This window comes from Poeciliopsis prolifica, unplaced genomic scaffold (genome assembly GCF_027474105.1).
Source record: "Poeciliopsis prolifica strain line A6 unplaced genomic scaffold, Auburn_PproV2 SCAFFOLD126, whole genome shotgun sequence".
Taxonomy (NCBI): Eukaryota; Metazoa; Chordata; class Actinopteri; order Cyprinodontiformes; family Poeciliidae; genus Poeciliopsis; species Poeciliopsis prolifica.
Genome location: NW_026562501.1, coordinates 137,705 through 162,500, shown reverse-complemented (window position 1 = coordinate 162,500; position 24,796 = coordinate 137,705). Strand labels below are relative to the sequence as shown.

The window sequence follows — 24,796 nt, the reverse complement described above, 5'->3', positions numbered from 1 at the left end:
TGGGACTGAACCAAACTAGAGAAAATCGTTTCGGTTCCCTGAAACAGCAGTGAAGCAACGACTGCGGTTACAAACTCTGGGCCATTTGTGCAGCAGCAGCAGTTTCTGCGCTGATGTTAACGACTTTAGAGGAAAAAGCCCGTGAAAAAGCAGTGAGATCAACACTTTTACATTCTCCTCAGTGGAAAAGTCCTGATCAGCTGACAGGAGGCATGAAGAGGAGAAACCAGGAGGATTTATGAAGAACGACACTCAACGCCTCCATGGAAACAGTTTCTGCTCACCACAAAGTTCAGCAGTCAGACGTTTCAGACGTTTCAGACGTTTCAGAGCGAGCAGCTGATTCTGGTTTCACCTTTCTGACACCGACAGCTGGACTGCGTCCCCAGGTGGATCTGGACCAGGTTGACCTGTAGACGTGACCCCAACACGTTGGAGTCAGTCGGCATCTGTCTGGGTCTCAGGAGGCGACGACCCAGAGGCTGAACTGAGGGAGTCATGTGACCCAAATGAACCAATTAGAGCGATTGGTGGAGAAACAACTTCAGGAAACAAAGAGTCCAGAAGTTTTTATTTTATCAATAAGTATCAAGAATTCAGCTGATACTTATTAAACTAACAGAAATCTGTTGGTGATTTCCAAGCGTTCACATGACCTGTGGTCAGTTTGAACCGCTTCCCGAGCTGGTTCAGGTGCGCTAACAAAGAGTTAGCATTAGCTGACGTTGTAAACAAAGATGCTTTGTCCAACAGATGCAGAACATCGTATCAATAAGCCGAACAGACCAGATCCAATGGGAAAAGGAACCAAAACTGACCAGTTAGTGTCAAAGTGTGGGATTTTTAGCTGCTTCCATTCACTGCTATGCTAGGAGGAAACTTTAAGACCAAAATCCCCAAGTTCAAAGTATTCAGGGCATATTTTACCTGAACAACAATAAATAAATCATGTAATATTTCATGTCTGTCATAACTTTCACAATCATTTATCTTTTGGGAGCTTATTATTTTTAAGTCTATAAAATGCTTTACATTATTGTCAGAAAAGAAAGTGAGAATATTCTTCTACAAACTCTGCTGTATTTAGCTCAGTATAATGGATGGATGTGACTAACGTCTGTTTTTGAGTAAAAACTTGCCAGACGTTTGTGATGCAACTTATTATTATGAAATCAAAATAAAAACATAAAAAGGCTAAGAAGATACTTTTTGTTCCCATTTAAGAAGAAATCAACTCGTCTGAAATATGACAGAATGTGTCCAAATTTGTGCCGTTGCAGAACTGCAGTGAGAGTCCACACAAAACCAACCTGAGGGCCACAAACGGCCCTCGAACCTCGCTTTGGACACCCAGAGCCCGACAGAAACCAACATGAACCCTTCTGTACTTTAACTAGACTCCCGCAGCATCTGTTTCAGAGTGAAGCCAGTGTCGCGTCAACTGGGCTGAACCGGGCCCAAACAGAACCAAGTCTTCCTCTCCATTGTTCCACATGTGGCTGTGATGCAACAAGTGAAACAGAACCGGACCAGAAACAGGAAGTTTGACTCCCTGAGTCAGTTGTTACTGAGTGGAAGGACAGCTGGTCCCACTCAGAACCACAACTGGTTTAACTGGACACCAACAGAACCAGCTCCACCAAGCTCAAACCCAAATGCTGCTGAGTGTTAGTCGGATCAGAACCGGGGCTCCTGAGCCTTCATTCCTCTGTCTGCCTGGATTTCCTGCGGCTCTGTGTCCAGCCAGCTGCTCTGGACCGGGTCCAAACCAGCAGCACTGCTCCGGCATATGGAGATTTAACTCCAAACCTGCCGGTCCCGGTCTGCAGAACCATCTGGTTCTGGAGCTCCCAGCTGCTCCGAACCTCCAGTCCTCTGAATAACTGAAGCTGGTTCTGGTTCTGGTTCTGGACGAATCAACATGAAAATAAAACATTTCAGACGAAACTGAAAAAACTCATAAAATGATTTTTATGGTTCTTCCTTTCACTTCAGTCCAAACTGGCGGTTCTGAATTCGACCAGCGTTTTGGATCAATCATGAGCAGAACAAGCAGGTACTGAACTCCAGACAGAACCGCCCACTGTCTGGACCGGATTGTTCTGACAGAACCAGGCGGTACTGAAGCTCAGAGGAAGGCTTTTAAACGGGTCAGGTCGGTTCTGGTCTTCATGATCCGATGACTGTGAGCTGCTGAGGAGCAGAGAACATGTGATCGGACCCGGAGCAGAGCAGACGGTTCTGCTCTGATCAAATCAGAAAGTTCTGGTCCAAATGATTATTGATTGATTATTTCCTCTCTGATTATTAATTTAAGGGAAATTAGTTTTTAGAGTTTATGATCTATTGTATTTATTGTTTTTGGTTGTTTTATTTATTTTAAAATGTCTTCCAGTTCCAGAGTTAAATGCTTATTATAATTTTGCATTTTTATGCATTTATTACTGAAAATGATCTAAAATCAAAAATATTATCATTTATTTCAAAAAGTTATTTTATTAGAAATCGTCCAGTAGAACTTGTTATGATGACCGTCCAGTTTTCCCACTGAATAAATTTAATATGTCACATAAATAAAACCTGCAGCAGCTGAGCTCTGGAGCAGAGGGAACTCTGGGTCGGTTCTGCAGCAGACACAGCGGTTCTGATGTAGAAACTTATTTCTTGAAAATGAATCCTGATGCCAAAGATAGATGATAGTAACAGCTGATGTTAGAGCAACATTGGACCGATCAGAACCAGAACCAGCTGAACTTCTTCTAAACAACAACAAAGGTTCTGAAGGACCAGCAGCCTTTTCACTCAGACTGGATCTGGATTTTATCCAGGTGGGTCTGATGATCAGAACCAGGGGTCCAGACTCTGCAATCAGAACCGGGTCTGGGCTCCTGTTGCAGGAATTCCTGCATCAGTGCAGCGTGGCATGGTTCTGCTGAGGTTCTGGAACACCAGACTGCTCCGTTGGCTGCCTTCAGGTTGTCTGTTACAAATGATCTAGTGCGACTGGGAACCTGGTTCCTGCAGGGGTTAAAGGTTAAACCCAGACCTCTACCTGGTGAAGAAGTCCGCGATGCCGAACCTTTTGGGCATCACTTTGAGCTCCGAACCTCCGGTCTCCTCACTCAGCTTGTCCGGAGCGCTCTGCCTCCGGCCCGCCTCGGGGTCAAAGTTGAACCCCCCGTCCTCATCAGGGGTCAGCGGGGTGGCGTCACAGCTGCGGGACACGCTGGCTGCGGGGTTGGTCCGCAGACTCCGCGGCCTGGCGGGAACATCCGGGTCACCGAGCGGCTCCTCGTCCTCCTGCCGGGTGTTGGGCTCGGACGGCGGGCTGGACGGGCAGGGCGACGCGGGGCCGGGGCTCGGTTCCGGGGTGGATGGTGGGCCGGATCTGGGGTCGCGGCGCTGCCAACAGCCCGGGTCAGAGTGTCTGTTTACAGGGAAGTAATCGGAACCGGGCCACTCAGAACCGGGGCCAATCATGTGCAAACCACCGTTAGCTACTTTCAGCTCCTCCCGGCTCAGATCACACTGACCCGGGTTCTGACCCGGGTTCTGACCCGGGTTCTGACCCAGGTTCTGACCCAGACCCCGGACCGCCGCCTCCGCTCTGCCGGCCACCCCGTTGGACAGGTTGACCCCCGCGGGGGTCCGGTTCGGCCTCCCCGGACAGGAGCGCTGGTCCCGTGGGGGAGAAGCGTCTCCATCCTCCTGGAGCGCAGCTGGACCTCTCGCTTCCAGGGAGAACCCGTTCACACCGCCCAGCACCACCGGGCCGGACCGGTACCCGTCCTCCGCAGCGACCAGCATGATCTCCGGGTGTCTGGCTGCGTTCCTCCCGTTGAAATCCACCGGATCCCGGGTCCAGCCCGCCGCCTGACCCCCGCTGACCCCGGCCAGCAGGCTGCGCTCCTTCAGGGTCCGGGGACCCGGTTTCTCCTCCACACCCACCGGTTCATCTTCGTTTTCGTTCACATCCACAGAACCGAGCCTCCGTTGTCCTTCTGCGTCTCCATGACCCGCTCAGTCCGCCACAGACGCCTCGGCTCCGGCCGTAAGATCCTCCGGCTCGGTGGGCCGAACTCCGCAGCAGCTTCTGTTGTTCTCCGAGGATCCGGCTACCATCTTAACGGGAGGGACACCACACGGTTACCGGGCTCTGACCGGGTCTGCCGGGCTCATGTTGGCTTCAGAACCTGAAGTATTCAGTCCGTGGAGGGAACAGGAACTCGCCGGCTGGAAGATTAATTAAATCCCTTCAGCTTGTTGCTGCGGCAACATTCCTCTGACCGCCCAGCGCCATCTTTAACATTCCCCAACAATGACGTCAATCTGACCCAAATAAGCTCACAGCGACACCCGCTGTTCGCTCTGTGTAACTGCCTTCCTCTGGAGATCACTGTGCAAGTGTCTCCCTCTGCTGGTCACTGTGTGAAACTACAGCAGAAGTACGCTGTGAATCAGACAGAAATGTTTAGCTTCTTTCATAAGAAAATATTCAACTACAATATTTAAAAATACATACAAATTATCATGCATGTTAAACGTATGAACCATTATTAAGTGGTTAAACTTAATAATGGTTGCAAAAGTATTCATAAATGTCTAAATTCTATGTATTCATGGGGTTTTTTTTGTGGTACAAAGTTGGGAAGCAGCAGAAATGATTCAACCTTCTCTTATTGGAAACTTTAAAAAGTGTTGTGCATATCATACCTTTATTTTGATAACTCAAATACAGTCTAGTTGCCTTCAGAAGTCAATATTCTGGTTAAGTAGAGAACATCAGTGACCAAACGGCATCATGGAGACCAAGGAACACAGTGAGACTGTTATATGTGCAGGTTCAAAGCCGGTCTTAGTGAATGGCGCTCTGAATATAAACCATTTGTGTCCAGGATGTGTGGAGTCTGTAGAGATGTTAAAATGAACTTTTCAACAACATTCTAATGAATTGAACCAAAAAACAGATTTGAAACACAAATCATTCTCAAGCCTTCGACCTGCTTTCTCAAAAAGAAGATTCATGAAAATGCAGAACTTTGTAAAGAGAATGGGAGAAGGTTCTGTTATAAGACCTTTTAAAAGAACACAAATCAGACAGGAAACATAAACCATAAGCTTCCTGTTTTTAATAATATCACCACGAGTACAAAATGAAGAGGCTGATTTGGAGCTTGAATACATAAACAGCTGCAGAAATATTTCTCCAGAATACAAACAGTTTCATACAATTATTTATCATTTTTAAAGCAAAGTTTCATTATATGACTGATCTAAGTTTCCCTCCTCTTAAGCAGAGCTCAAACATTCCTGAAGTAAAGCTAAGCTTGGTCATCCTCTTTGGTTCTGCACCTACACATGGTGTTCCAGTTCTGCCAAAAAACCAAACAGCGATACCAGACAGAACCAGGAGAGCCACAGATCTCATCACAACACCCAGAACCTCAGGAATGAAACTGCAGAGTGGAAGAAAGAGAAGATTCTGCAGAGGTCCGCTCTCCCTCTAGTTCAGTTTCTTAAAGTGTTTGTAGAATATTTTGGTGGTTTGGTATCATTATTTGTATGATGAGCTAACCGCTAAAGAAGCTAACTGCTAAAGGAGCTAACTGCTAAAGAAGCTAGCCGGTTAGCTTTAGTTTAGGTACCTGGTTTCAAGTAACTGGATGCAGCTGTTATCAATTTCTAATTGAAATGCCATTTTCTTTTATGTTTTGTCAAATAATATTCTGATAATAATATTATTGATTATTATTTACATGCAATGATTTACATTCTCATAGTCAGTATTAATCAGCTGCTGGCTTTAAGCACATTTATTCCCTTGGTAGTTGTTTTTGTGAAAGAAGAATTTACAGACGAGTACTTAGAATTTGTATTTATTTATCTTTATAGAAAACACATGCGCTTATTTCTGTGTATGTTGGAACTTCAATAGTTAATTAAAGTCAATTCTGGACTTGGACAGTCTCTCATTTCATTATAACAGCTGTCCTTCCACGACCCCCTGCAGTGATGACAAACCAGCTTCAGTCTTCATGACACTAATTATTTTTAAAACAATTAATGTCCACGCATTTAAACAGACCCATAAGACTAATAAGAGATCCACAGGATTGCAGATATCAGTGAAAGCAATAATGTAACATTTTGACACTTCAGCCATAAAAATAAAGTAAATGTTGATGTTTTCTTCAGACAAATAAAATTACCCTCATTTTTGGATGTTAAATGAGTTTATATGATGCATTTAGTAAAACAAGAGATTATTTCCAGTGGTTGAGAAAAACTGATCAACATTCTCTGTGATTTTACTAAAATGTTGAAAAGACAAAAAAACACAAGAGAAAATGACAACATCTTGATATTCAGTGTGAAGGTTTGACTGGAAATAGAAAAATCATGAGAATCCTGGAATAATCCTGGAATAATCCTGGAATAATCTCAGCTCCCATCTGGAAGAGGAAAAAGTTTTTAAGGAATGATTTAGAGTTTCCATCAGAAACAAACTGAATCCATGAATCTGAAAATGTAGAGACAAGTAGAGACTGAACTATCTGTTCAACAGAGAGAGAGTTTCTCTGACAGGAGGAAAATATTTAGACTCTTTAGACTCAACTCGGCACAGAGACACTGAAGAGGAACCAGAGAGCCAGAGCCCAAACCCAGCATAGAGAGGTTCAGTGAATGTGGTTTTAAAAGTGTGCAGGTGGATCAGTGAGTCGGAGGAAACTTGGTAGAAGGACAGAATCCCAGCAGGATGATCCACATACACTCCAACTCTGTGAGAGACAGAGGAGGAGGGGATAGGTATCCGTCTGTTATTGTGATAAACAGAGTAATCTTTATCACCAGAGCAAACCAGACTCCAGGACTGGTCATTCCTTCCAAACCAACAGGCTCTACTGTCTCCTTTATTCCTGATTCCTCTGTAACTCACTGAGATCTCAACTCCTCCTCTCCACTCAACCTCCCAGTAACAGCGACCAGTCAGACCAGTTCCACAGAGCAGCTGAGGATGCCTGTAATCAAATCTGTCTGGATGATCAGGATATGGCTGGAGCTCATCCACATGTGTCACCTTCCTGTTATCTTGAGATAGTTTCAGGTTTCTGTTCACTGTGTTTTTATCAATGGTGAGTTGACAGGAATCTGATGGAGAGAAGAAACACAATCCAGCTGCAGTTATTGATCATTTATTGATCTTTGATGACTCCTGAATGAGTGATGTGACTCTGTGAAGATGGTTGTTATTATGAATCAGATGAAAAACACACTTACATTTCCTCAGCCCTGGTGTCAAGAATCGGCCTCCAGCAGGCTCCACCCTGAAAGGAGGACGGGGGTCAGAGGTCAGCAAACATGGACATTACACACACACACACATATATATATATACACACACACACACACCACACACATATATATACACACACACACACACACACACACATATATATATATATATATATATATACACACACACACACACACACATATATATATACACACACACACACACACACACACACACACACACACACACACACACATATATATATATACACACACAGACACACACACACACACACACATATATATATACACACACACACACACACACACACACATATATATATACACACACAGACACACACACACACACATATATATACACACACACACACACACACACACACACACACACATATATACACACACACACACACACATATATATACACACACACACACACACACACACACACACACATATATACACACACACACACACACACATATATATATACAGACACACACACACACACATATATATATATATACACACACAGACACACACACACACATACACACACAGTTATCTACAGCTATAGATCTAGAGATATAGATATAGATCTCGAGTTGCTACAGCTGGAAACTAGACATCAGACGTCTGGGAGTAGTGATGACCTCTGACCTTAACCTTCAGAGCCACATAAGACAGTGAAGTCGGCCTCCATCCTCCAACAGAACATTTCTAGAAGACTAAGATCCAGAGAAACTCAACTGCTGCATTGATCACTGCAACAGCATCTTCAAAGGTCTGAAACTAAACCTGCAGCTGCAGCTGATCCAGATGCTGCTGCAGCTGCTGCTGCAGTTCTGACTAAAACCAGGAAGTTGGAGACATGAGAGACATTCTCCAGTCCCTCCACTGTCTCCCTGCAGCTCAGAGAACAGACCTTAAAGACTGATGTGTTGGGAACTGTTCCCTGGTAACTCTCTATCCTCCATACCTGAGAGCTTCCAGTCTCCAATGTGGATCTTTCAGTCCAGCCGACAGCAGCTTCACTCCTGAGTCTCCTGGATGATTGTAGCTCAGGTCCAACTCTTTCAGATGGGAGGGGTTAAAGGTCAGAGCTGAGGCCAAAGAAGCACAGCCTTCCTCTGAGATCAAGCAGCCTGACAATCTGCAGACACACAAATCAACACATGATAACACAGAGCTGATCATGGATTCTAAATTTCTCATCTGTGATCCCTAATCAACTAAACCCTAATGGACAGAAATTTCACTTCACCAGGATTGAGAACTCTAAGATTGTACCTCAGAGTTTCCAGGTTGCAGTTTGGACTCTCCAGTCCAGCAGAGAGAAGCTTCAGTCCTGAATCCTGCAGCTTGTTGTTACTCAGGTCCAGTTCTGTGAGACTGGATGACTGGGAGCTGAGAACTGAGGACAGAGCTGCACAGCTTCTCTTTGAGAGGTTACAGCCACTCAGTCTGAGGAGACAGAGAGAAAAATCTGCTAGTAAAGAACTGATGAAAAAATGTGAATTTTTCTCTACTAAAACTACATTCAGTAATAATGTGACCTTACAGAGCTTTGTTGGAGACTTTAACCACTGGCAGCAGCTTCAGAAGAACATCCTCTGAAGCTGAGTATTTCTCCAGATCTTCTCCTGATGACACCAAGATGAACCCCAGAGCTGACCACTGAGCAGGAGACAGTTTGTCTGTGGAGAGACTTCCTGAACTCAGAGACTGTTGGATCTCCTCCACTAGAGAACGATCATTCAGTTCATTCAGACAGTGGAACAGATTGATGCTTTTCTCTGCAGACACATTTTCACTGATCTGCTCCTTGATATAATGAACTGTTTTCTGATTGGACTGAGAGCTACTTCCTGTCTGTCCCAGCAGACCTTGCAGGAGTCTCTGATTGGTCTGCAGTGAGAGTCCCAGGAGGAAACGGAGGTACAAATCCAGGTGTCCATTTGGACTCTGTAAGGCCTGGTCGACAGCATTCTGGTGTAGAGATATTATTTTTGATTTGTGGAACAATGTAGGGACAGCTGATTGTTTTTCTTCCATCAGGTTGACCCCAGACTTAATGAAGGTCAGGTGAACATGAAGAGCAGCCAGAAACTCCTGAACACTCAGATGGATGAAGCAGAACACCTTGTCCTGGTACAGACCTCTCTCCTCTCTAAAGATCTGTGTGAACACTCCTGAGTACACTGAGGCTGCTCTGATATTGATGCCACACTCTGTCAGGTCTGATTCATAGAAGATCAGGTTTCCTTTCTGCAGCTGATCAAAAGCCAGTTTTCCCAGAGACTTGATCATCTTCCTGCTCTCTGGACTCCAGTGTGGATCTGTTTCAGCTCCTCCATCATACTTGACTGTCTTCACTTTGGTCTGAACCACCAGGAAGTGGATGTACATCTCAGTCAGGGTTCTGGGCAGCTCTCCTCCCTCTCTGGCCTCCATCACATCCTCCAGAACTGTAGCAGTGATCCAGCAGAAGACTGGGATGTGGCACATGATGTGGAGGCTTCGTGATGTCTTCATGTGGAGATGATCCTGCTGGCCTCTTTCTTCTCTCTGAATCTCTTCCTGAAGTACTCCTCCTTCTGAGGGTCAGTGAACCCTCTGACCTCTGTCACCATGTCAACACACTGAGCAGGGATCTGATTGGCTGCTGCAGGTCGTGTGGTTATCCAGAGGAGAGCAGAGGGAAGCAGTTTCCCCCTGATGAGGTTTGTCAGCAGAACATCCACTGAGCTGGACTCTGTAGCATCAGTCAGGATCTCCTTGTTGTGGAAGTCCAGTGGAAGTCGACTCTCATCCAAGCCATCAAAGATGAACAGAACCTGGAAGTGTTCAAAGCTGCAGATTTCTTTGGTTTCATTAAAGAAGTGATGAATCAGTTCCACCAAGCTGAACTTTTTCTCTTTCAGCAGATTCAGCTCTCTGAATGTGAATGGAAATATGAACTGGATGTTCTGGTGGGCTTTGCCTTCAGCCCAGTCCAGAGTGAACTTCTGTGTTAAGACTGTTTTCCCAATGCCAGCCACTCCCTTTGTCATCACTGTTCTGATTGGTTGATCTCTTCCAGGTGGGACTTTAAAGATGTCTTCTTGTCTGATTGTTGTTTCTGGTCTGTGTTGTTTCCTGGATGCTGTTTCAATCTGTCTGACCTCATGTTCATCATTGACCTCTCCAGTCCCTCCCTCTGTGATGTAGAGCTCTGTGTAGATCTGGTTCAGAAGGGTTGGACTTCCTGCTTTACTGATTCCCTCAAACACACACTGGAACTTCTTCTTCAGACCAGATTTAAGTTCATGTTGACCAACTGCAGGAAACTGTTCTAAATGAACACAAAAAGTAAAATCAGGAAGGAAAGAAAATCACCTTCTGAAGATTGATTGTGATTAATAAACTTCAGTTAATGTGTGATTTATCCATCAGGATAAATCTTTGTAGAAATCCTCTTACTGGTCTGCAGACGGTCAGCCAGCTCCTCCTGCTTCATCCTCCTCAGGAAGTTCAATATGATCTTCATCACTGCCTCTCTGCTGCTCATCCTCTGCTCTTCATCCTCACCTTCCAACTCCTCCTCATCATCTCTCTGACTCTCTGCACATTCTGGGTCATCTGGACTCAGAACCTTCTGGATCTTCTTCAGCTCTTTCTTCAGAAATGTGACAATGTTTTTCTCCAGCAGCTGGAACAGAATAATATATGAAGGACACATCAGACTGAAATCATGGAGCCAAACATCAGATCCATGTTGGACAGACAGACAGATCACTAGTCTATAAAACGCAGGAAGGAGACGACTGTGACCAGAACCCATGGAGAAGTTGTTGGAGAAATTGTGATATTATTAATCAATTATTTGTTATTGTCATTGATCTTTATAATGTATATTTATTTTATGCTTTCCTTTAAGTTAATCTCATTATAGAATTAAGAATGTTCCTTGTATTGTTGATTTACTCTGATTCCTTTCTCAGAAGGCCTCACTGACAGAGAGCAGAAACAAAATCTTCCTGCAGGTTTACCTCTTGGTGAAGAGCTCTGCTTCAGTTGAGTTGCTGGCCTCCAATAAAACCATCATTGATCACTACATATTTTATTAATCTTTGTGCCTGGAAGGAGATTATCTAGTGCAGAATGATTGTGTGTTAGTTAGTGAATAACATTTGACGCTGTAGCTGTTTGATGAGTTGTTCCCCCTCCCTCTAGAGCTGCAGTGTCCTTGTGATTAGGGATCCTGAAAACAATAAAATAGAGGAGCAGACAGAATGTGCTTCAGAGCGGTAGGAGATTATAACTGAAGCACATCTCTGTCCATTCTCCTCGCGAGTGAAAAAGAATCAAACTCTTTTGTCTTTTCTCTTTGTTAATGTATGTTTAACAGGTGTTAACCCTAACAGAAGTTGTTGTTCATGTACAGACCATAAATATGGAGTCCAGCTGTGGGTCATGCTGCCAGGCAGACGGACCACTGGGAACCTCTGAGCTCTGCTGGTCCACTCTGTGGAGGAACCAGGAACAATTAGGAAATCAGGAAATGTTCATCCAGGAGTTTTCAGGAGGAAATGGCCAAGAGAGTCAGAGTAAAAATTCTCCAAAGAAGAAAAACAGCATCAGAAATGGTTCATGAGAAATGGCTTGTACATGTATAGCGCTTCATCAAGTCCAGAAGACCTCAAGGTGCTTCACTCTACATTCATTCACTCATGCACACACTCCTTCACTAGTGATGGAAAGTTTCTTGATAGTAGCTCCAGCTGCACTTGGGAAAAACAAGAGCAGCTTTCTCTCTGTCATAGAGAAACAATCCAACACAGTACATGAACCCGATACAAAGAAGGCAAAAAGGAAGATGAATTCAAGGATGAAGACCAGAAACATCAGAATCATCCATCAGACATTTTAAAAACTGGATGATTTGGAAATATTCAGACCAGAGCATTGCTAAACTCATTTAAAATAGTTTGTTTAATTTGCTCAACTGAAAATAAATAAATTCATTGAGGTATTTAAGAGCTGAAGAACGTCACAGCTCTAAACACCAAACTTGATTTAATCACTATGAATGTAAGAGAGGAACTAAACAGTCCAGTTATCTCATTAACCAATCAGACTAACTATTTATACAGTTTAATGATGGTGATTAATCAATGAGGCCCAAAGGAACCAGACCAGAGGAGCTAAACATGATGCAGCATCCAGGACGCATCCTGTGGTTCTGGAGAACATCCAGAAATGGGAGCTGTGGCAAAGCATGACCCACATACTGAGATCTGTGTCCTGGTGGCAGTGGTCGCAGGTTTGATTCCCAGCCTGGTGGCATTTGCTGCATGTCTTCCCCTCTCTGATTACCCTGTTTCCTGTCAAACTACTTTCAAATTCTGAGTTGCTTCATTTTCAGAACCTGCATTCATCTGGATAATAACGTCCAGAGAAATCTTCATTTCTGCTGCCTGTAGTTTTTGCTGGTCGTTTGTTTTAACTCATTGTCATCATTTTAATTCCAATTTTTAATGGAAACAGCAATTGTGAAAATCATTTGTCCAGATTTGTAATGGAAACAGTTTTGTTTCAGGCTGAATAAACATCAGTATCTCTGTCTGTCATTTACTGCGAAACCTTTTTGTCTTCTCGTTAATCTGCTTCACATCGATGATGGCAGGAGTCGACCCACTTCTGGTACCCGTTAAAATTCATCCATCATGTTGATGGTCCGGTTCGGCCCATTGACTTCAAACCAACCTCTGGATCAGATTCCCGTAGAATGACACCTGCCTTACCGTGCTTCAGAGGTTTAAGATGAGTGTTAATTCATCTGAGGCAGAGAAAGGATCTATTTTTACACTCATGAAGATTTTTCTGCTCATTAAACCACAAAGACAGAAAAACAACAACAAATATATATTTTTACTCAAAGTTAAACCAAAGATCCCAGAAGATACAAAAACATCCATTTAGTAACATTATATTCATCTCAGTAATTACAGAGTAAAGGAAAGGCTTTCAGGAATGTAGTAGTGTTTTAATCCCTTTAAAAATCCTTAATTACCATTAAAATGAACATTAATACGACGCATTTTACAGGTTTCACTTCTCCAGTGATTTTCTTCATGATTCAATAATCAACTATGATTAATTAAGCACTTTATTCATCCTTACTGGAAAAACATCAGGATGTCAAAATATATCAGAATTTACAACAAAATTAACTTTTAAATTAAATTTAAAAATTTAGCGTTGGTCCCATAAACGTGCAGATTTAAAGTGCAGAGACTTTCTCAGCTGGGGGAATCAGAGACGCTGAAACATGAACCAGGAATCCCACTTTATAGGCTTTTATCAAAAATTAAAGGTTTTTATTCCAATTTCCAGTTTAAATCAGTAGGAAAACGCAGAGAGTTTGAGCCCTAAACCTGATGTTGGCTTGATGTCTGGCTGGGAAAATGACGTTTTATGGAATATCAGGAAGTAAACAGGAAGTAAATCAATCTATCATTGGTCGTTTTCAGGATGTTTGATAAACATGAACGCAGCAAATACAAAATATTACCAAGTGTTTCTGTCTAGTTCTTCTGTTAATATCTTAGTTCACTTGAAATATGATTCAAGTGACTTTCCAACGTGATATAGGAGATTGATTTCAGGAATCAATATCTTAATATTGATCAGGAATAACTAGTTACACCAGCTGAGGATTTCACTCCTAATTTAATTGAAAAACAATATCTTGCTGTAAATGTTAGTTTTGTTAGAAACCAGGCAGAAATCCTTGGTGATATTTGGTGTTTTTCAGCGCCTGGCTCTAAACATCAGAGGCACAATTATCACCAACCACAGTTTGTTCTGCAGTTCAAAATGATTCCAGGTAGAAAAACATCAACTGGAGTCAGGAAAGCTGTGAAAACCCAGATCAGAAACACGTTTCAGTGTGTAAACAGGTCAGATTCTAGATCTGCGTGTGATTATGAGAAACCGAGGCAGCCAGAGACTCCACATGATCTCTGCTTCTAAAAATAATCTATGGTCCGGTCCGGTCCAGTCCGGCTTCCTGACCTGCACTGGCCACCAGGGGGCAGTAGAAGCTTGACTCATATAAAACGCTTCATGGAATATTAAACATCACTTGATCCACCATTAAACCGTGTTACATCATCGCTTTCACTGAAAGTGAAGAAAGTTCCTCTAACGGACCAGAACCACGACCTGGTCCTGGTTCAGATTGAAGCTCTGCTCCCAGCAGATCACGTTTCCCAGCTGAACTTCAGCTTCTGGGTTCAGTGAACTTTGACCTGGCTTTACGCAGAGCGGAGGCCAGAGGAATGTAAAGGTTGTGCTGCACTTCCTGCTAGCAGCAGCAACATCTGGACTGAAGCCAGGAGAGAAAAACCTGAGGAGGAACCGAGGAGAACCCTGCAGGCGGCGACCCGGAGACTCTCCGTCTTAAAGGGACGGTACACCGCTCTGAAGCAGCTGCTCCATCCGGACCGAAGACCAGAGCTTCACTTGGGGTTTGATTTCAGTTTGTCATCTTCGAATAGCAGAGCCTGCAGACAGAAACGAGAGACTGGAGATAAAAATCTGGGTGTTTAATCTGAGGAGGAAACGATCTGGTCTGTGGTTAATAGTAGGTCCGAAGCAATAAGCAATAAATCAATTAACTGCATGACTAATTAAAATCAACTTGATTTCCATTTGCATGAGTTTTCATTTTCCTTTGTTTTCAACGATCTGGTGATGATTTAAACAGATCCCTGAAGATGTTTGCGTTTTGAAGGGTTTTGGATCTGCAGCATCACCTTGTTCTCCAGAACCCGGCTGCTGCTCGGGCCGCTCAGCTCCTCCAGAGTGTCGGCTGCAGGTCTGTTCAGGGTCTCGGGCAGCAGGAGGCCCAGGCAGCCTGCAGACAAACCGCTCAGGCAGAACACCGTGAAGGGCATGGAGGCGTGGAGCGCGCGCTGAAACACAGAGACGTCAACTACAGCAACACCGGAGGAACAAAAATAGAAACACCACTTTAAACTTAATGAGTCTCCAACGATGTTCAGTAGCAGCTAAAAACTTTAGATTTCATGACTTTCTGTCATTTCTAACAACAGTCCAAGAAACTTGCTCGATTTCACTTCACTGATTCTAAATTGCTGCATCTTGGTTCCTCAGAGTTGAATCTTTATATATTTTTTAGTTTTGAAACTGCAGATTCCTAAAACTGTTTATATCTGCAGTTCTCAGAAGCGCCACTAGGGGTCGCCACCTGCTCACACCTCCCTGCTGAAGGGTCCAAATGGGCTGGAAAGTCCCGAGGTTTTTTTGAAATGGGGAGTTTGCTGCTGATTTCTCGCCTCAGACCAAACATTGAGCCACAGTGAAGCAGTTTAATGAGATGTTCAGGCATTTCTGAGGTTGCCAAATGCAGCGGCTGCAGATGGAGGGTGTGGTCGAGTGTTTACATAAACATCTCAATGGTAACGAGGTCCTCCTTCCTCTGGAGTTTGTGACACTAGAAACGTTACTGTGGTTCAGTTTTCAGCTTGAATCATCAGACAGGAGCGAAGCTGCAGCGTAAATTCCTGTTCAGGCAGCTTCCACCTGCTGACTCTGCAGAAAGTCAAACACTTTCTATCTGGTGCAAGCCACGCCGCTGTCCTCGTTCAGCCATGTTTCCGATCAGAAAGACGGTCCTCCGACTCCATCAGAGGCCAACAGAGGAGTCAAGAAACGAGTTGATGGAATCCAGATGGCGGCAGAGCGACCGACGCCCTGAAGCGGACGGGAAGGAGGAGGACGTTCTGAACTCTTCTACTAAATCAGAATGCAGACCTGCTGAAGGAATGCAGAGAATGCACCGAACAACACGCAGAGCGTCGTCTCAAACACTCCTCTCCTTTAAAACCAGTGAGGGAACGAGAGTCAAACCTGACTGGGTTCAGGTCTCTACATGCTGCCAGTTAGCAGAGGAAATGATCTGAAAGTAACTGGGAACCTTCAACATGGAGCCCAGTGAAGGATCTGAACACTGATTGTAAAAAAGTTAAATACTCGACTGCATTTCTGGAAGCTCAGCTCTGCTTCATCGTGACCTTAAACAGTTTCTAACTTCCTCTGGTCCATTTTAGGGACGTTATGAAAGTGGAACTATAGCATTAGCATTGCTACTGTTTCTAATTAGAGCTGATTTACTGAAGGCAGCAGCTTCTTAAAGGAAACATCGGCTGTTGGAGGTCAGATCCGGTTCAGTTATTTAAGTAACTCAAACAAGCAGTCAGCCATGTCCGTGGCTGTTAGCATGCTAACAATAGCAGCGTTGTGATGGTGTTGAGTCATTAAATCATCATCTTTCCCCTGAACTCCAAAGTCACAGGAAACCGGTGATGACATGGAAACTGATGATTAAGCTGCTGCTTCATCAGGAAACGCTGGGAAACATCCCAGCAGTCGCATTTATTACAGAGACACACAAAGAGGCAGAGATGCAGAGAAAGAAGAAAGTTTCCAGACTCTATGACCTCTGACCCCTGGAAGCACGGCTCCGGCAGCCTCTGCAGCATTTCAATGATAAATCCAATCTGACATGCTGCAGGAAATATTCAAAATGGCTGCTAGGCCCGGTCCAACATCCTGGTTCTACTACGAAGGTCCAAAGAGTTCTGGGTTTTCTCACTTTCCAGCTCTTACAGTATAAAGCCTGACACTGTTATACTGGGAGTTTCAGTGCAGAGAAGCAGAAAGCATGACAGAAACCAATGAGAAAGAAACACTTCAGTGGTTTTCTCTAGACTTAGAAAAACAAAATTCTGAAACTAAAAGCAGACGATCTGCAGTAGAACCGGATCAAACATCAGCTTCGCTTTCCCTGAACTCACCATGGAGGGAACAAACGGCGCCAGGATTCCTCCGACTCGGCAGGACATGGAGCACACTCCCAGCCCGGCGTTCCTGCAGCACAAACGGCTCATTTAACCTCTGACCCCTTCCAAACCCAGCCCAGGTGTGGCCGAACGGCTCCAGGTCACCTGATCACAGTCGGGTAGAGCTCTGAGGTGTAAACGTAGGCGATGTTGAACGCAGCGCTGACCATCAGCTTCCCCAGCAGAGCCAGAGACGTGATGCTCAGCAGAGACCCTGAGAGGAGGAAGGAAGGACGCAAGAGAGGAAGGAAAGAAGGAGTCAAGTTTATTAGTGTGTCACATTTCAGCAACAAGGCAGGTCAAAGAGTTCACATCGAAACAACTGTCCCCAGTTATCAACAAGCAATGAACACGACATTTCATCAAATAAAATCACACAAGTATGTTTACCAATTTATTACTGATAAATGTAACATTAAGGCAAGAAGGAAGGAATAAAACAGAAGGAAGGAATAAAGGAGAAAGAAAGAAAGAAGAAGCACCAAGGAAACAGTAAGAGAGGAAGATCATGAAGCGCTGACGGAAACTAAACGAACGTCTGGTTATTAAAAATCTGACAGGAAGTTTCTAAATAATTTCTAAAGAGGAACCAAAATCAAGGACCTCAGATCCACTTCCTCAATCACTGAACTTCATCATCATCATCATCATCATCAGACCTGAGGAGGTCCGAGCCGTAACCACCTGCACCAGAACCTCACCTGAGTTCTCGGGGATGAGCGTGGTGCAGAGGCAGGCGCAGCCGGCCAGGAACAGGAAGCTGGACATGCTCTTCCTCCTGCCGGCCCTGGAAACAGGAACCCAGCATCAGATCAGCATCAGGAGCAGCAGGAGCAGCAGGAGCAGCAGGAGCAGCAGGAGCAACAGGAGCAGCAGGAGCAACAGGAGCAACAGGAGCAGCAGGAGCAGCAGGAGCAACAGGAGCAACAGGAGCAGCAGGAGCAGCAGGAGCAGCAGGAGCAACAGGAGCAGCAGGAGCAGCAGGAGCAGCAGGAGCAGCAGGAGCAACAGGAGCAACAGGAGCAGCAGGAGCAGCAGGAGCAGCAGGAGCAACAGGAGCAGCAGGAGCAACAGGAGCAGCAGGAGCAACAGGAGCAGCAGGAGCAGCAGGAGCAGCAGGAGCAGCAGGAGCAGCAGGATCAGTCCATTACCATCAGGAAGGAGCCCAAACATCTCTGACGGGTTTTGTTATTGAGCTATAGGGCTAATGTTAGCATGACGTCAGCCTCTCACCAGCTCTTATTGATGAAATAGATGCAGAGCGGATAGGCCGGCAGCTCCACCAGGCCGTACATGGCCACGGTAACGAAGCGACTCCCTGACGTGGCGCTGGCTCCCAGGGTGAGGCCGTAATACACCAGGCTGCAGCAGTACCTGCAGCACACACAGAGACACACACAGAGACACACACAGAGACACACACAGAGACACACAGAGACACACACAGAGACACACACAGAGACACACAGAGACACACACAGAGACACACACAGACACACACAGAGACACACAGAGACACACAGAGACACACAGAGACACACAGAGACACACAGACACACACAGACACACACAGAGACACACACAGACACACACAGAGACACACACAGACACACACAGACACACACAGAGACAGAGACACACAGACACACACAGACACACACAGACACACACAGACACACACAGAGACACACAGAGAGACACACAGACACACACAGAGACACACAGAGACACACAGACACACACAGAGACACACAGAGACACACACAGACACACACAGAGACACACAGAGACACACACAGAGACACACAGAGACACACAGACACACACAGAGACACACAGACACACACAGAGACACACAGAGACACACACAGACACACACAGACACACAGAGACACACAGAGACACACACAGACACACACAGACACACACAGAGACACACAGAGACACACACAGAGACACACAGAGACACACAGACACACACAGACACACACAGACACACAGAGACACACAGAGACACACACAGACACACACAGACACACAGAGACACACAGAGACACACACAGAGACACACAGAGACACACACAGACACACACAGAGACACAGACACACACAGAGACACAGACACACACAGAGACACACAGAGACACACAGAGACACACAGAGACACATCAGATCAGGAACACTGAGCTCAGATGGAGCTCTTTATAAATGCTAAAGGAAAACTTTCCTGTCCTGGATAAAAACTATTTGTCTCAAAGGACATTTAGCATTTAGATCCACACCCTGATGACATCATGTCACACATCATGATGTCATCTCGGATGAACCCTAAACATGTTTCAGTCCAACCATCTGCTAGAAAACATGAAGAGAAAAAACTGGAGGCTAGCTGGGAAATAAATTAATTTATAAATAAAAAACATTTACAGAAGAAAACAAATAATATTACTGTGAGAAAAATGGTCCCAATAATACAAGAATAAAGTTGTATTATAAAAAATAATGCAAAAAGTAATTAGATGAAAGTCAGAATAAAATATGACAAAATCACCACAAGAAAAGTCTGAAGGAGAAAAAGTCGCAGATTCAAGACTAAAGTCAGATTATTGGAATAAAATCTCAATAATACGAGAAATAAACAAAAAGTCAAAATGAGGAAAAAATGGTAACAGAAGAAAAAGCAATAAGAATAAACTCCTTAAGTAATACAATAAAAACTCATTAATAACACAAAGTCATAATTTTATAAAGTGAAATTAAAATATTTAGAGATAAAAACTGATTTCCTGAATCAAAAACTGAAACTTGTCTCAGCTCCACTTCAGAGGTTCATTCATCTGGACTGAAGGTTAAAATGGCCGAACAGAACCGGCGGTCCGATACTCACCACACGTACATGAGCACCATGGTCCTGAGCCGCAGGACCGGATGGACCGCCAGCTGCAGGACGCCGCCCCGCCTCCTCAACGGGCCGCCCGGCTTGGCGGCGCCGACCCGCTGCAGGACCAGGTTGGTGGCGTTGCTGCCGTTCCTCACCGCCATGTAGCGCAGAACCTGACATTAAAACACAAACATGTCACAAAATATAGTTCAGCTAAACTATAAAAACAAGAAACCTGCAGAGTCGTCAGGTTGGTTCTGAAGAGAAATGAAATCTGAGCCCAACTTTATAAAACCTCAGAAACTGTTTTGATGGAACCGCTGAACCCAAATCACTTTAATCACGGATCCGGCCTGATCTCAGGCCCGAAACCTCCAGCTTTAAACCGGGCCATATGAGTTCTCCCTAAAATATAGAAACTTAAAATAAACAATGTTGGATCAGAAGTTAAACTGCTCCAGTTGGATGATTTCTAACTTGAGCTGGAATCCACTGACAGAATCCACTGACAGAATCCACTGACAGAATCCACTGACAGAATCCACTGACAGAATCCACTGACAGAATCCACTGACAGAATCCACTGACAGAATCCACTGACAGAATCCACTGACAGAATCCACTGACAGAATCCACTGACAGAATCCACTGACAGAATCTACTGACAGAATCCACTGACAGAATCTACTGACAGAATCCACTGACAGAATCCACTGACAGAATCCACTGACAGAATCTACTGACAGAATCCACTGACAGAATCCACTGACAGAATCCACTGACAGAATCTACTGACAGAATCCACTGACAGAATCCGCCTCAGGAGGCGGAGAGAACGTCCTTCCCATAATGCCTTGCAGCACGACGAAGAATCTGAAGCTGATGCAGCCGCCTCTCCTCAGAGAGAGATTATCACATTAGAGATGAATTTATCTCAAACAGGAAGTGACATCACTCCCTCAGATGACTGCAGAGAGTTTTAGACACAGACCAAAACCACAGAACTCACAGGAAACTCCCCACCCAACTTCGGAACCGCGCCGATCCAGCGGTCGGGTTCTGAGGTAACAGCGGCCATGTTGGGACTTCCACTGTTGCATTCAATGACAGCTGGGAACTATCGCCGCTCCTCATTCTCTCCGCTCTTCTTATAGAGTGAGGAAATGTCGAAACAACAATGTCTCGGACATTAGTGCAGAGGAAGTGATGTCACGATGCGTGTGCAGGAAGTGATGTCACGATGCGTGTGCAGGAAGTGATGTCACGATGCGTGTGCAGGTGTCCTTACCTCTTCTGCTCGCTCCGTCTGTCCCTGAGAATAAAGCCAGCGAGGAGATTCTGGAAGACTTCTGTAGGAAAACACAGACGGGACGCACTAATCAGCAACAACAGATATTTAATCTGCAGATTTCATTCCATTAAAAAATCTCCCACCATCAATGTTTGTCGATTTTCTGACAATACACTGGCAGAGAAAAGTATTCAAAGCCAATAAACTTTTCCATATTTTGTCTTTCAGTTTTTTTTCTTTGTTTTATTTGTAAAAAATGTTTTGAATCGTATAATTTTCTTTCTGCCTCAGAGTCACCACTTTGTGTTGGTCTGTCACATTAAATTCCACTTGAATATATTTATGTTTATAATGTGACACAATCTGGAAAAATCAAAGGGGTATGAATACTTTTTTATTAAGCTGCATTTAATCTGAAGCATTTTTGAACTGAACTGAGTTGTGAACTGATTGTTTCTAAAGGAGATCAAACCTTCAGAGAAGCTCATCTCCCCTCTGAGGATCTCAGAAATCTGTTCCTCCAGAGTTGTAGTTTTTAATGAGGAGCGTTTCAGCTGCTTCCCACTCCAGACCTGGAGCTGCAGCGACCAACACGCTCTCTCTCTGTTATTGTTTAGGTTGGGGAACTCTCACGCTGGACAGGAAAGCCCAGATTAGTTTCACTACCTGCAGAGGATTTAATCCTGAGTTCATGACGGAGTTTTGAACAGAAACCAAAGCAGATTAGATGAATTCCCCAGCCTGAATTCAGTCACTCCCTGCCGTCATTCATGACTTCACTGAAGATCAGAAGTAACACTTTGGGGCTTTTAAACTCTGCAGATTTAAAAGCCCCAAAGGTTAACTTAGGTTAACTTCCTTGTTTTTACAGAAATAATCTGTTGATTTGGTTCAGAGCTCTGTCAGGACTTTACAAGGAGTTACAGATGACCCGTTATGCTTCCCTGAACAGATTCGGTTTCATTTTTTGTACAAAATTATTCTTCAGGTTTTATCTGCGCAGTTCTGACTATTTTGAGCTATTTTGGGTCTCAGTCACTGCTAGCCACGTATATCCCTGAAAAGCACCAATAGAACCTGCAGCAAATTGTTTCTGGGTAAGAAGTCAACAGCAAAACACTTCTTGTTTCCAGCAGCCATTGTACAGCAGTAAAACCAGCTGACCAAACATGCCGGAGCTTAGTTTGGATTGCTAGGCAACAGACGAAGCTATTCTGGGGTTGTAGATTTTGGAAGGTGTTTCATCATTTTTCCAGCACTTGGAATGTGTTTAGAAACAATTCAGACCCAAATGGAAGTATAAAAATGTTCAAATGTGAATTTTACATAATAGGTCCCCTTTAAACTTCATGCTAACCTTAGTTTTTAAAGTAAAAATCACAGATTTTATTCAAAATAGTAGCTTAGCTTTATAAATTCTTAGCTTGTTATAAAAGGAAGTTTATATTTCAAATTCAAAAGTACTTTATTCCTTCCAAAGAGAAATGAAATGATTGTGCAGCTGAGTTTCTACTCACACAGACAGCAGGAAGAACAGGACGCCGGAGGAGTTGGCCACCATGGCCAGAGTCCTCCAGGGACGGACGAAGTAGCCCAGCGCTCCGAACAGAGCGATGCCGACGGCGAAGATCATGCTGGTCAGCGTCCCTGCAGAGACAAGCAGCTGCAGCTGACAGAGTCCTGTCCTGCCTGGCAGCAGGGGGAGCGAGCGGGTCGGCGTACCAGTCATGGCCCAGTAGGACTTCCCCACATACTCCTGGGTGAGGACGAAGCAGACGAGGCCGATGCCGCCGTTCATCAGCCCCACCAGGAGCCGAGAGGCGGCGAAGACCTCGTAGCTGGGCGCCAGGGCGGTGAGGTAGCCGAACATCACCTCGAAGAACAGACCTGGGGGCAAAGAGGTTGGAGCATGAGGAGGGAACCCAACAGAGCCTGGAGGAAGCGCATAATTTAACTATTGATATCTGAAATAAATTCTTCAGATTGTCAGTAATTAATTGTATACGTCTTGGATTGAAGCCTTCATTAAACTTAATAATAAATCATTTATAGTCGTCAGAATGTAATTAGACTTGTCTTAATTATTAATACATCTAGTCATATACAAGCACAGGGATACAGCATTCCAAGCTCGGAGCAACGCAACAACCTCAGGCATCGATAAAGCAACAGGCGACCCTGATCCTGCTGCTCACACTGAAGAAAAACCAACCTGATCCCCTTTTGTCCTCACCTGTCAGGTAGACCGGCCTCCGTCCGATCCGATCGGAGAGCGGCCCAAATACGACATTCCCCACCAGCAGCCCGGTGAAGAACAGCGACCCGGCCAGGCTGACCTTATAGGCCTGCTGTCTGATGAGGACCCACTGAGGCGCACAGGGACAGGAGGAAACCCATTAAAGCCTCCGTGTTTGACTTCCTGTCTGCGGACGTTCGGCTCTGCAGACCTCCGTAACGATGGAGTCCACATCCTCTGTGAAGATGACGTGCTGCTGCAGCTCCCGATGGCCAGACTGACCGCCGTCCTGCTTCTCGACCCGATACTCTGGTGTGTATCCGACCAGAACGATCAGCATGGACTGGCAGGCCATGTAGACCTGAAACACAGAAAGCCAGAACATATCCCCTACTCCAGCATTTCTCCAACCATACAGATTCAAAGACGAGCAGCAAAAGCAGTGCTTGCCACTTTCTTCAGTCAGAGGCTTCATCAGATTGACTGCAACACTGACTGCTCACAACATCAATAACATCATACCAGCAGAACCAGTTTTCTTCCAGAGTTTTATGCTTTTTAACTTAAGACACTGAGCCTTAATACAAGTTGTTTTTAGGTTAAACCAATTGTTGGAAGGATCAGAACTTCTTGACTGAAACTGTCCTGCTGGTTAATAAACCTTTAAATCGGTTTTATTTACCTTCATAAACTCACATTTCAGTATGAAACCTTCATAAAACTGACAGAATAAATTGACCCATTCTTACAAACAACACGACCTTATAGGTTTGTGGGAAATTCGTCAACAGTCTGAAGTACTATTGGAATATTTGTTTTCAATATTTGGATGTTTGTTTTGGGCTCATTCTGACAGCCACGTAGCGCTGCGGCTAATGCTAGCAGACAGTTCCCTGTCTGTTTTTAGCACTTAATCGGTGAAAATATAAATATTTAAATGTGACAAACCTGCGCCAGAACCAGCACGGTGACCGCCCGCTTCTGGTACGGTCCAAACTCTCCAACCGTGTGGAAAGCAGTCTCTATATCCATGCCACCGAGGCCGAGCCGAGCGGGCTGCTAGCCAAGCTAGCTAGCATCGCCGCACAAAGATGAGCTGCGCGAGCAAGATAGTTAGCTTCTTCAACTTCCGGGTTCACTTCCTCCGAAGCTATAGTTCATTT

General features: G+C 44.7%; 4 protein-coding genes across 4 annotated transcripts in view; all 4 read right to left on the bottom strand.

Annotated features, from left to right (window-relative positions):
* The window catches only part of LOC129355180 (TBC1 domain family member 12-like), a 12,313-nt gene extending 8,013 nt beyond the window's left edge, over positions 1 to 4,300 (bottom strand). Inside the window, 2 exon segments of the mRNA XM_055024720.1 lie at positions 3,053 to 3,983; positions 3,986 to 4,300. Coding sequence (XP_054880695.1) covers positions 3,053 to 3,983; positions 3,986 to 4,013 — 959 coding nt within the window. The 5' untranslated portion in view covers positions 4,014 to 4,300.
* Positions 4,301 to 5,130: 830 nt separating this feature from the next.
* On the bottom strand, positions 5,131 to 9,843 carry LOC129355177 (NLR family CARD domain-containing protein 3-like). Its single transcript, XM_055024717.1, has 5 exons — positions 8,876 to 9,843; positions 8,605 to 8,778; positions 8,294 to 8,467; positions 7,279 to 7,325; positions 5,131 to 7,149 (listed from the first exon to the last, which is right to left on the bottom strand). Exons 1-5 carry the CDS (start codon positions 9,820 to 9,822, stop codon positions 6,551 to 6,553), a joined length of 1,941 nt encoding a protein of 646 aa, XP_054880692.1. The 5' UTR covers positions 9,823 to 9,843; the 3' UTR covers positions 5,131 to 6,550.
* A 2-nt stretch (positions 9,844 to 9,845) lies between these two features.
* Positions 9,846 to 12,206, bottom strand: LOC129355179 (protein NLRC3-like). Its single transcript, XM_055024719.1, has 3 exons — positions 11,743 to 12,206; positions 10,777 to 11,005; positions 9,846 to 10,648 (listed from the first exon to the last, which is right to left on the bottom strand). Exons 1-3 carry the CDS (start codon positions 11,743 to 11,745, stop codon positions 9,846 to 9,848), a joined length of 1,035 nt encoding a protein of 344 aa, XP_054880694.1. The 5' UTR covers positions 11,746 to 12,206.
* Positions 12,207 to 13,209: 1,003 nt separating this feature from the next.
* Positions 13,210 to 24,709, bottom strand: LOC129355178 (solute carrier family 22 member 15-like). The gene is made up of 13 exons (XM_055024718.1): positions 24,582 to 24,709; positions 23,845 to 23,994; positions 23,631 to 23,763; positions 23,120 to 23,284; positions 22,915 to 23,044; positions 21,395 to 21,455; positions 20,113 to 20,279; positions 18,459 to 18,599; positions 17,927 to 18,012; positions 17,331 to 17,439; positions 17,181 to 17,253; positions 15,117 to 15,275; positions 13,210 to 14,864 (listed from the first exon to the last, which is right to left on the bottom strand). The coding sequence occupies exons 1-13, from the start codon at positions 24,663 to 24,665 to the stop codon at positions 14,820 to 14,822; spliced, it is 1,503 nt and encodes a 500-aa protein (XP_054880693.1). The 5' UTR covers positions 24,666 to 24,709; the 3' UTR covers positions 13,210 to 14,819.
* Positions 24,710 to 24,796: the final 87 nt, after the last annotated feature.

Coding starts and splice junctions, on each gene's coding strand:
- LOC129355178 (XM_055024718.1), bottom strand. CDS start 24,665: ATGGATATAGAGACTGCTTTCCACACGGTTGGAGAGTTTGGACCGTAC. Junction 23,285..23,630: donor GAGGCCGGTCTACCTGACAG/GTGAGGACAAAA, acceptor CTTTGCCCCCAG/GTCTGTTCTTCGAGGTGATG. Junction 18,013..18,458: donor TATTTCATCAATAAGAGCTG/GTGAGAGGCTGA, acceptor TCCTGTTTCCAG/GGCCGGCAGGAGGAAGAGCA.
- LOC129355177 (XM_055024717.1), bottom strand. CDS start 9,822: ATGTGCCACATCCCAGTCTTCTGCTGGATCACTGCTACAGTTCTGGAG. Junction 7,326..8,293: donor TGGAGACTGGAAGCTCTCAG/GTATGGAGGATA, acceptor TCCTCCTTTCAG/GGTGGAGCCTGCTGGAGGCC. Junction 7,150..7,278: donor GACACCAGGGCTGAGGAAAT/GTAAGTGTGTTT, acceptor TCTCTCCATCAG/ATTCCTGTCAACTCACCATT.
- LOC129355179 (XM_055024719.1), bottom strand. Junction 10,649..10,776: donor GGCTGACCGTCTGCAGACCA/GTAAGAGGATTT, acceptor GTGTTCATTTAG/AACAGTTTCCTGCAGTTGGT.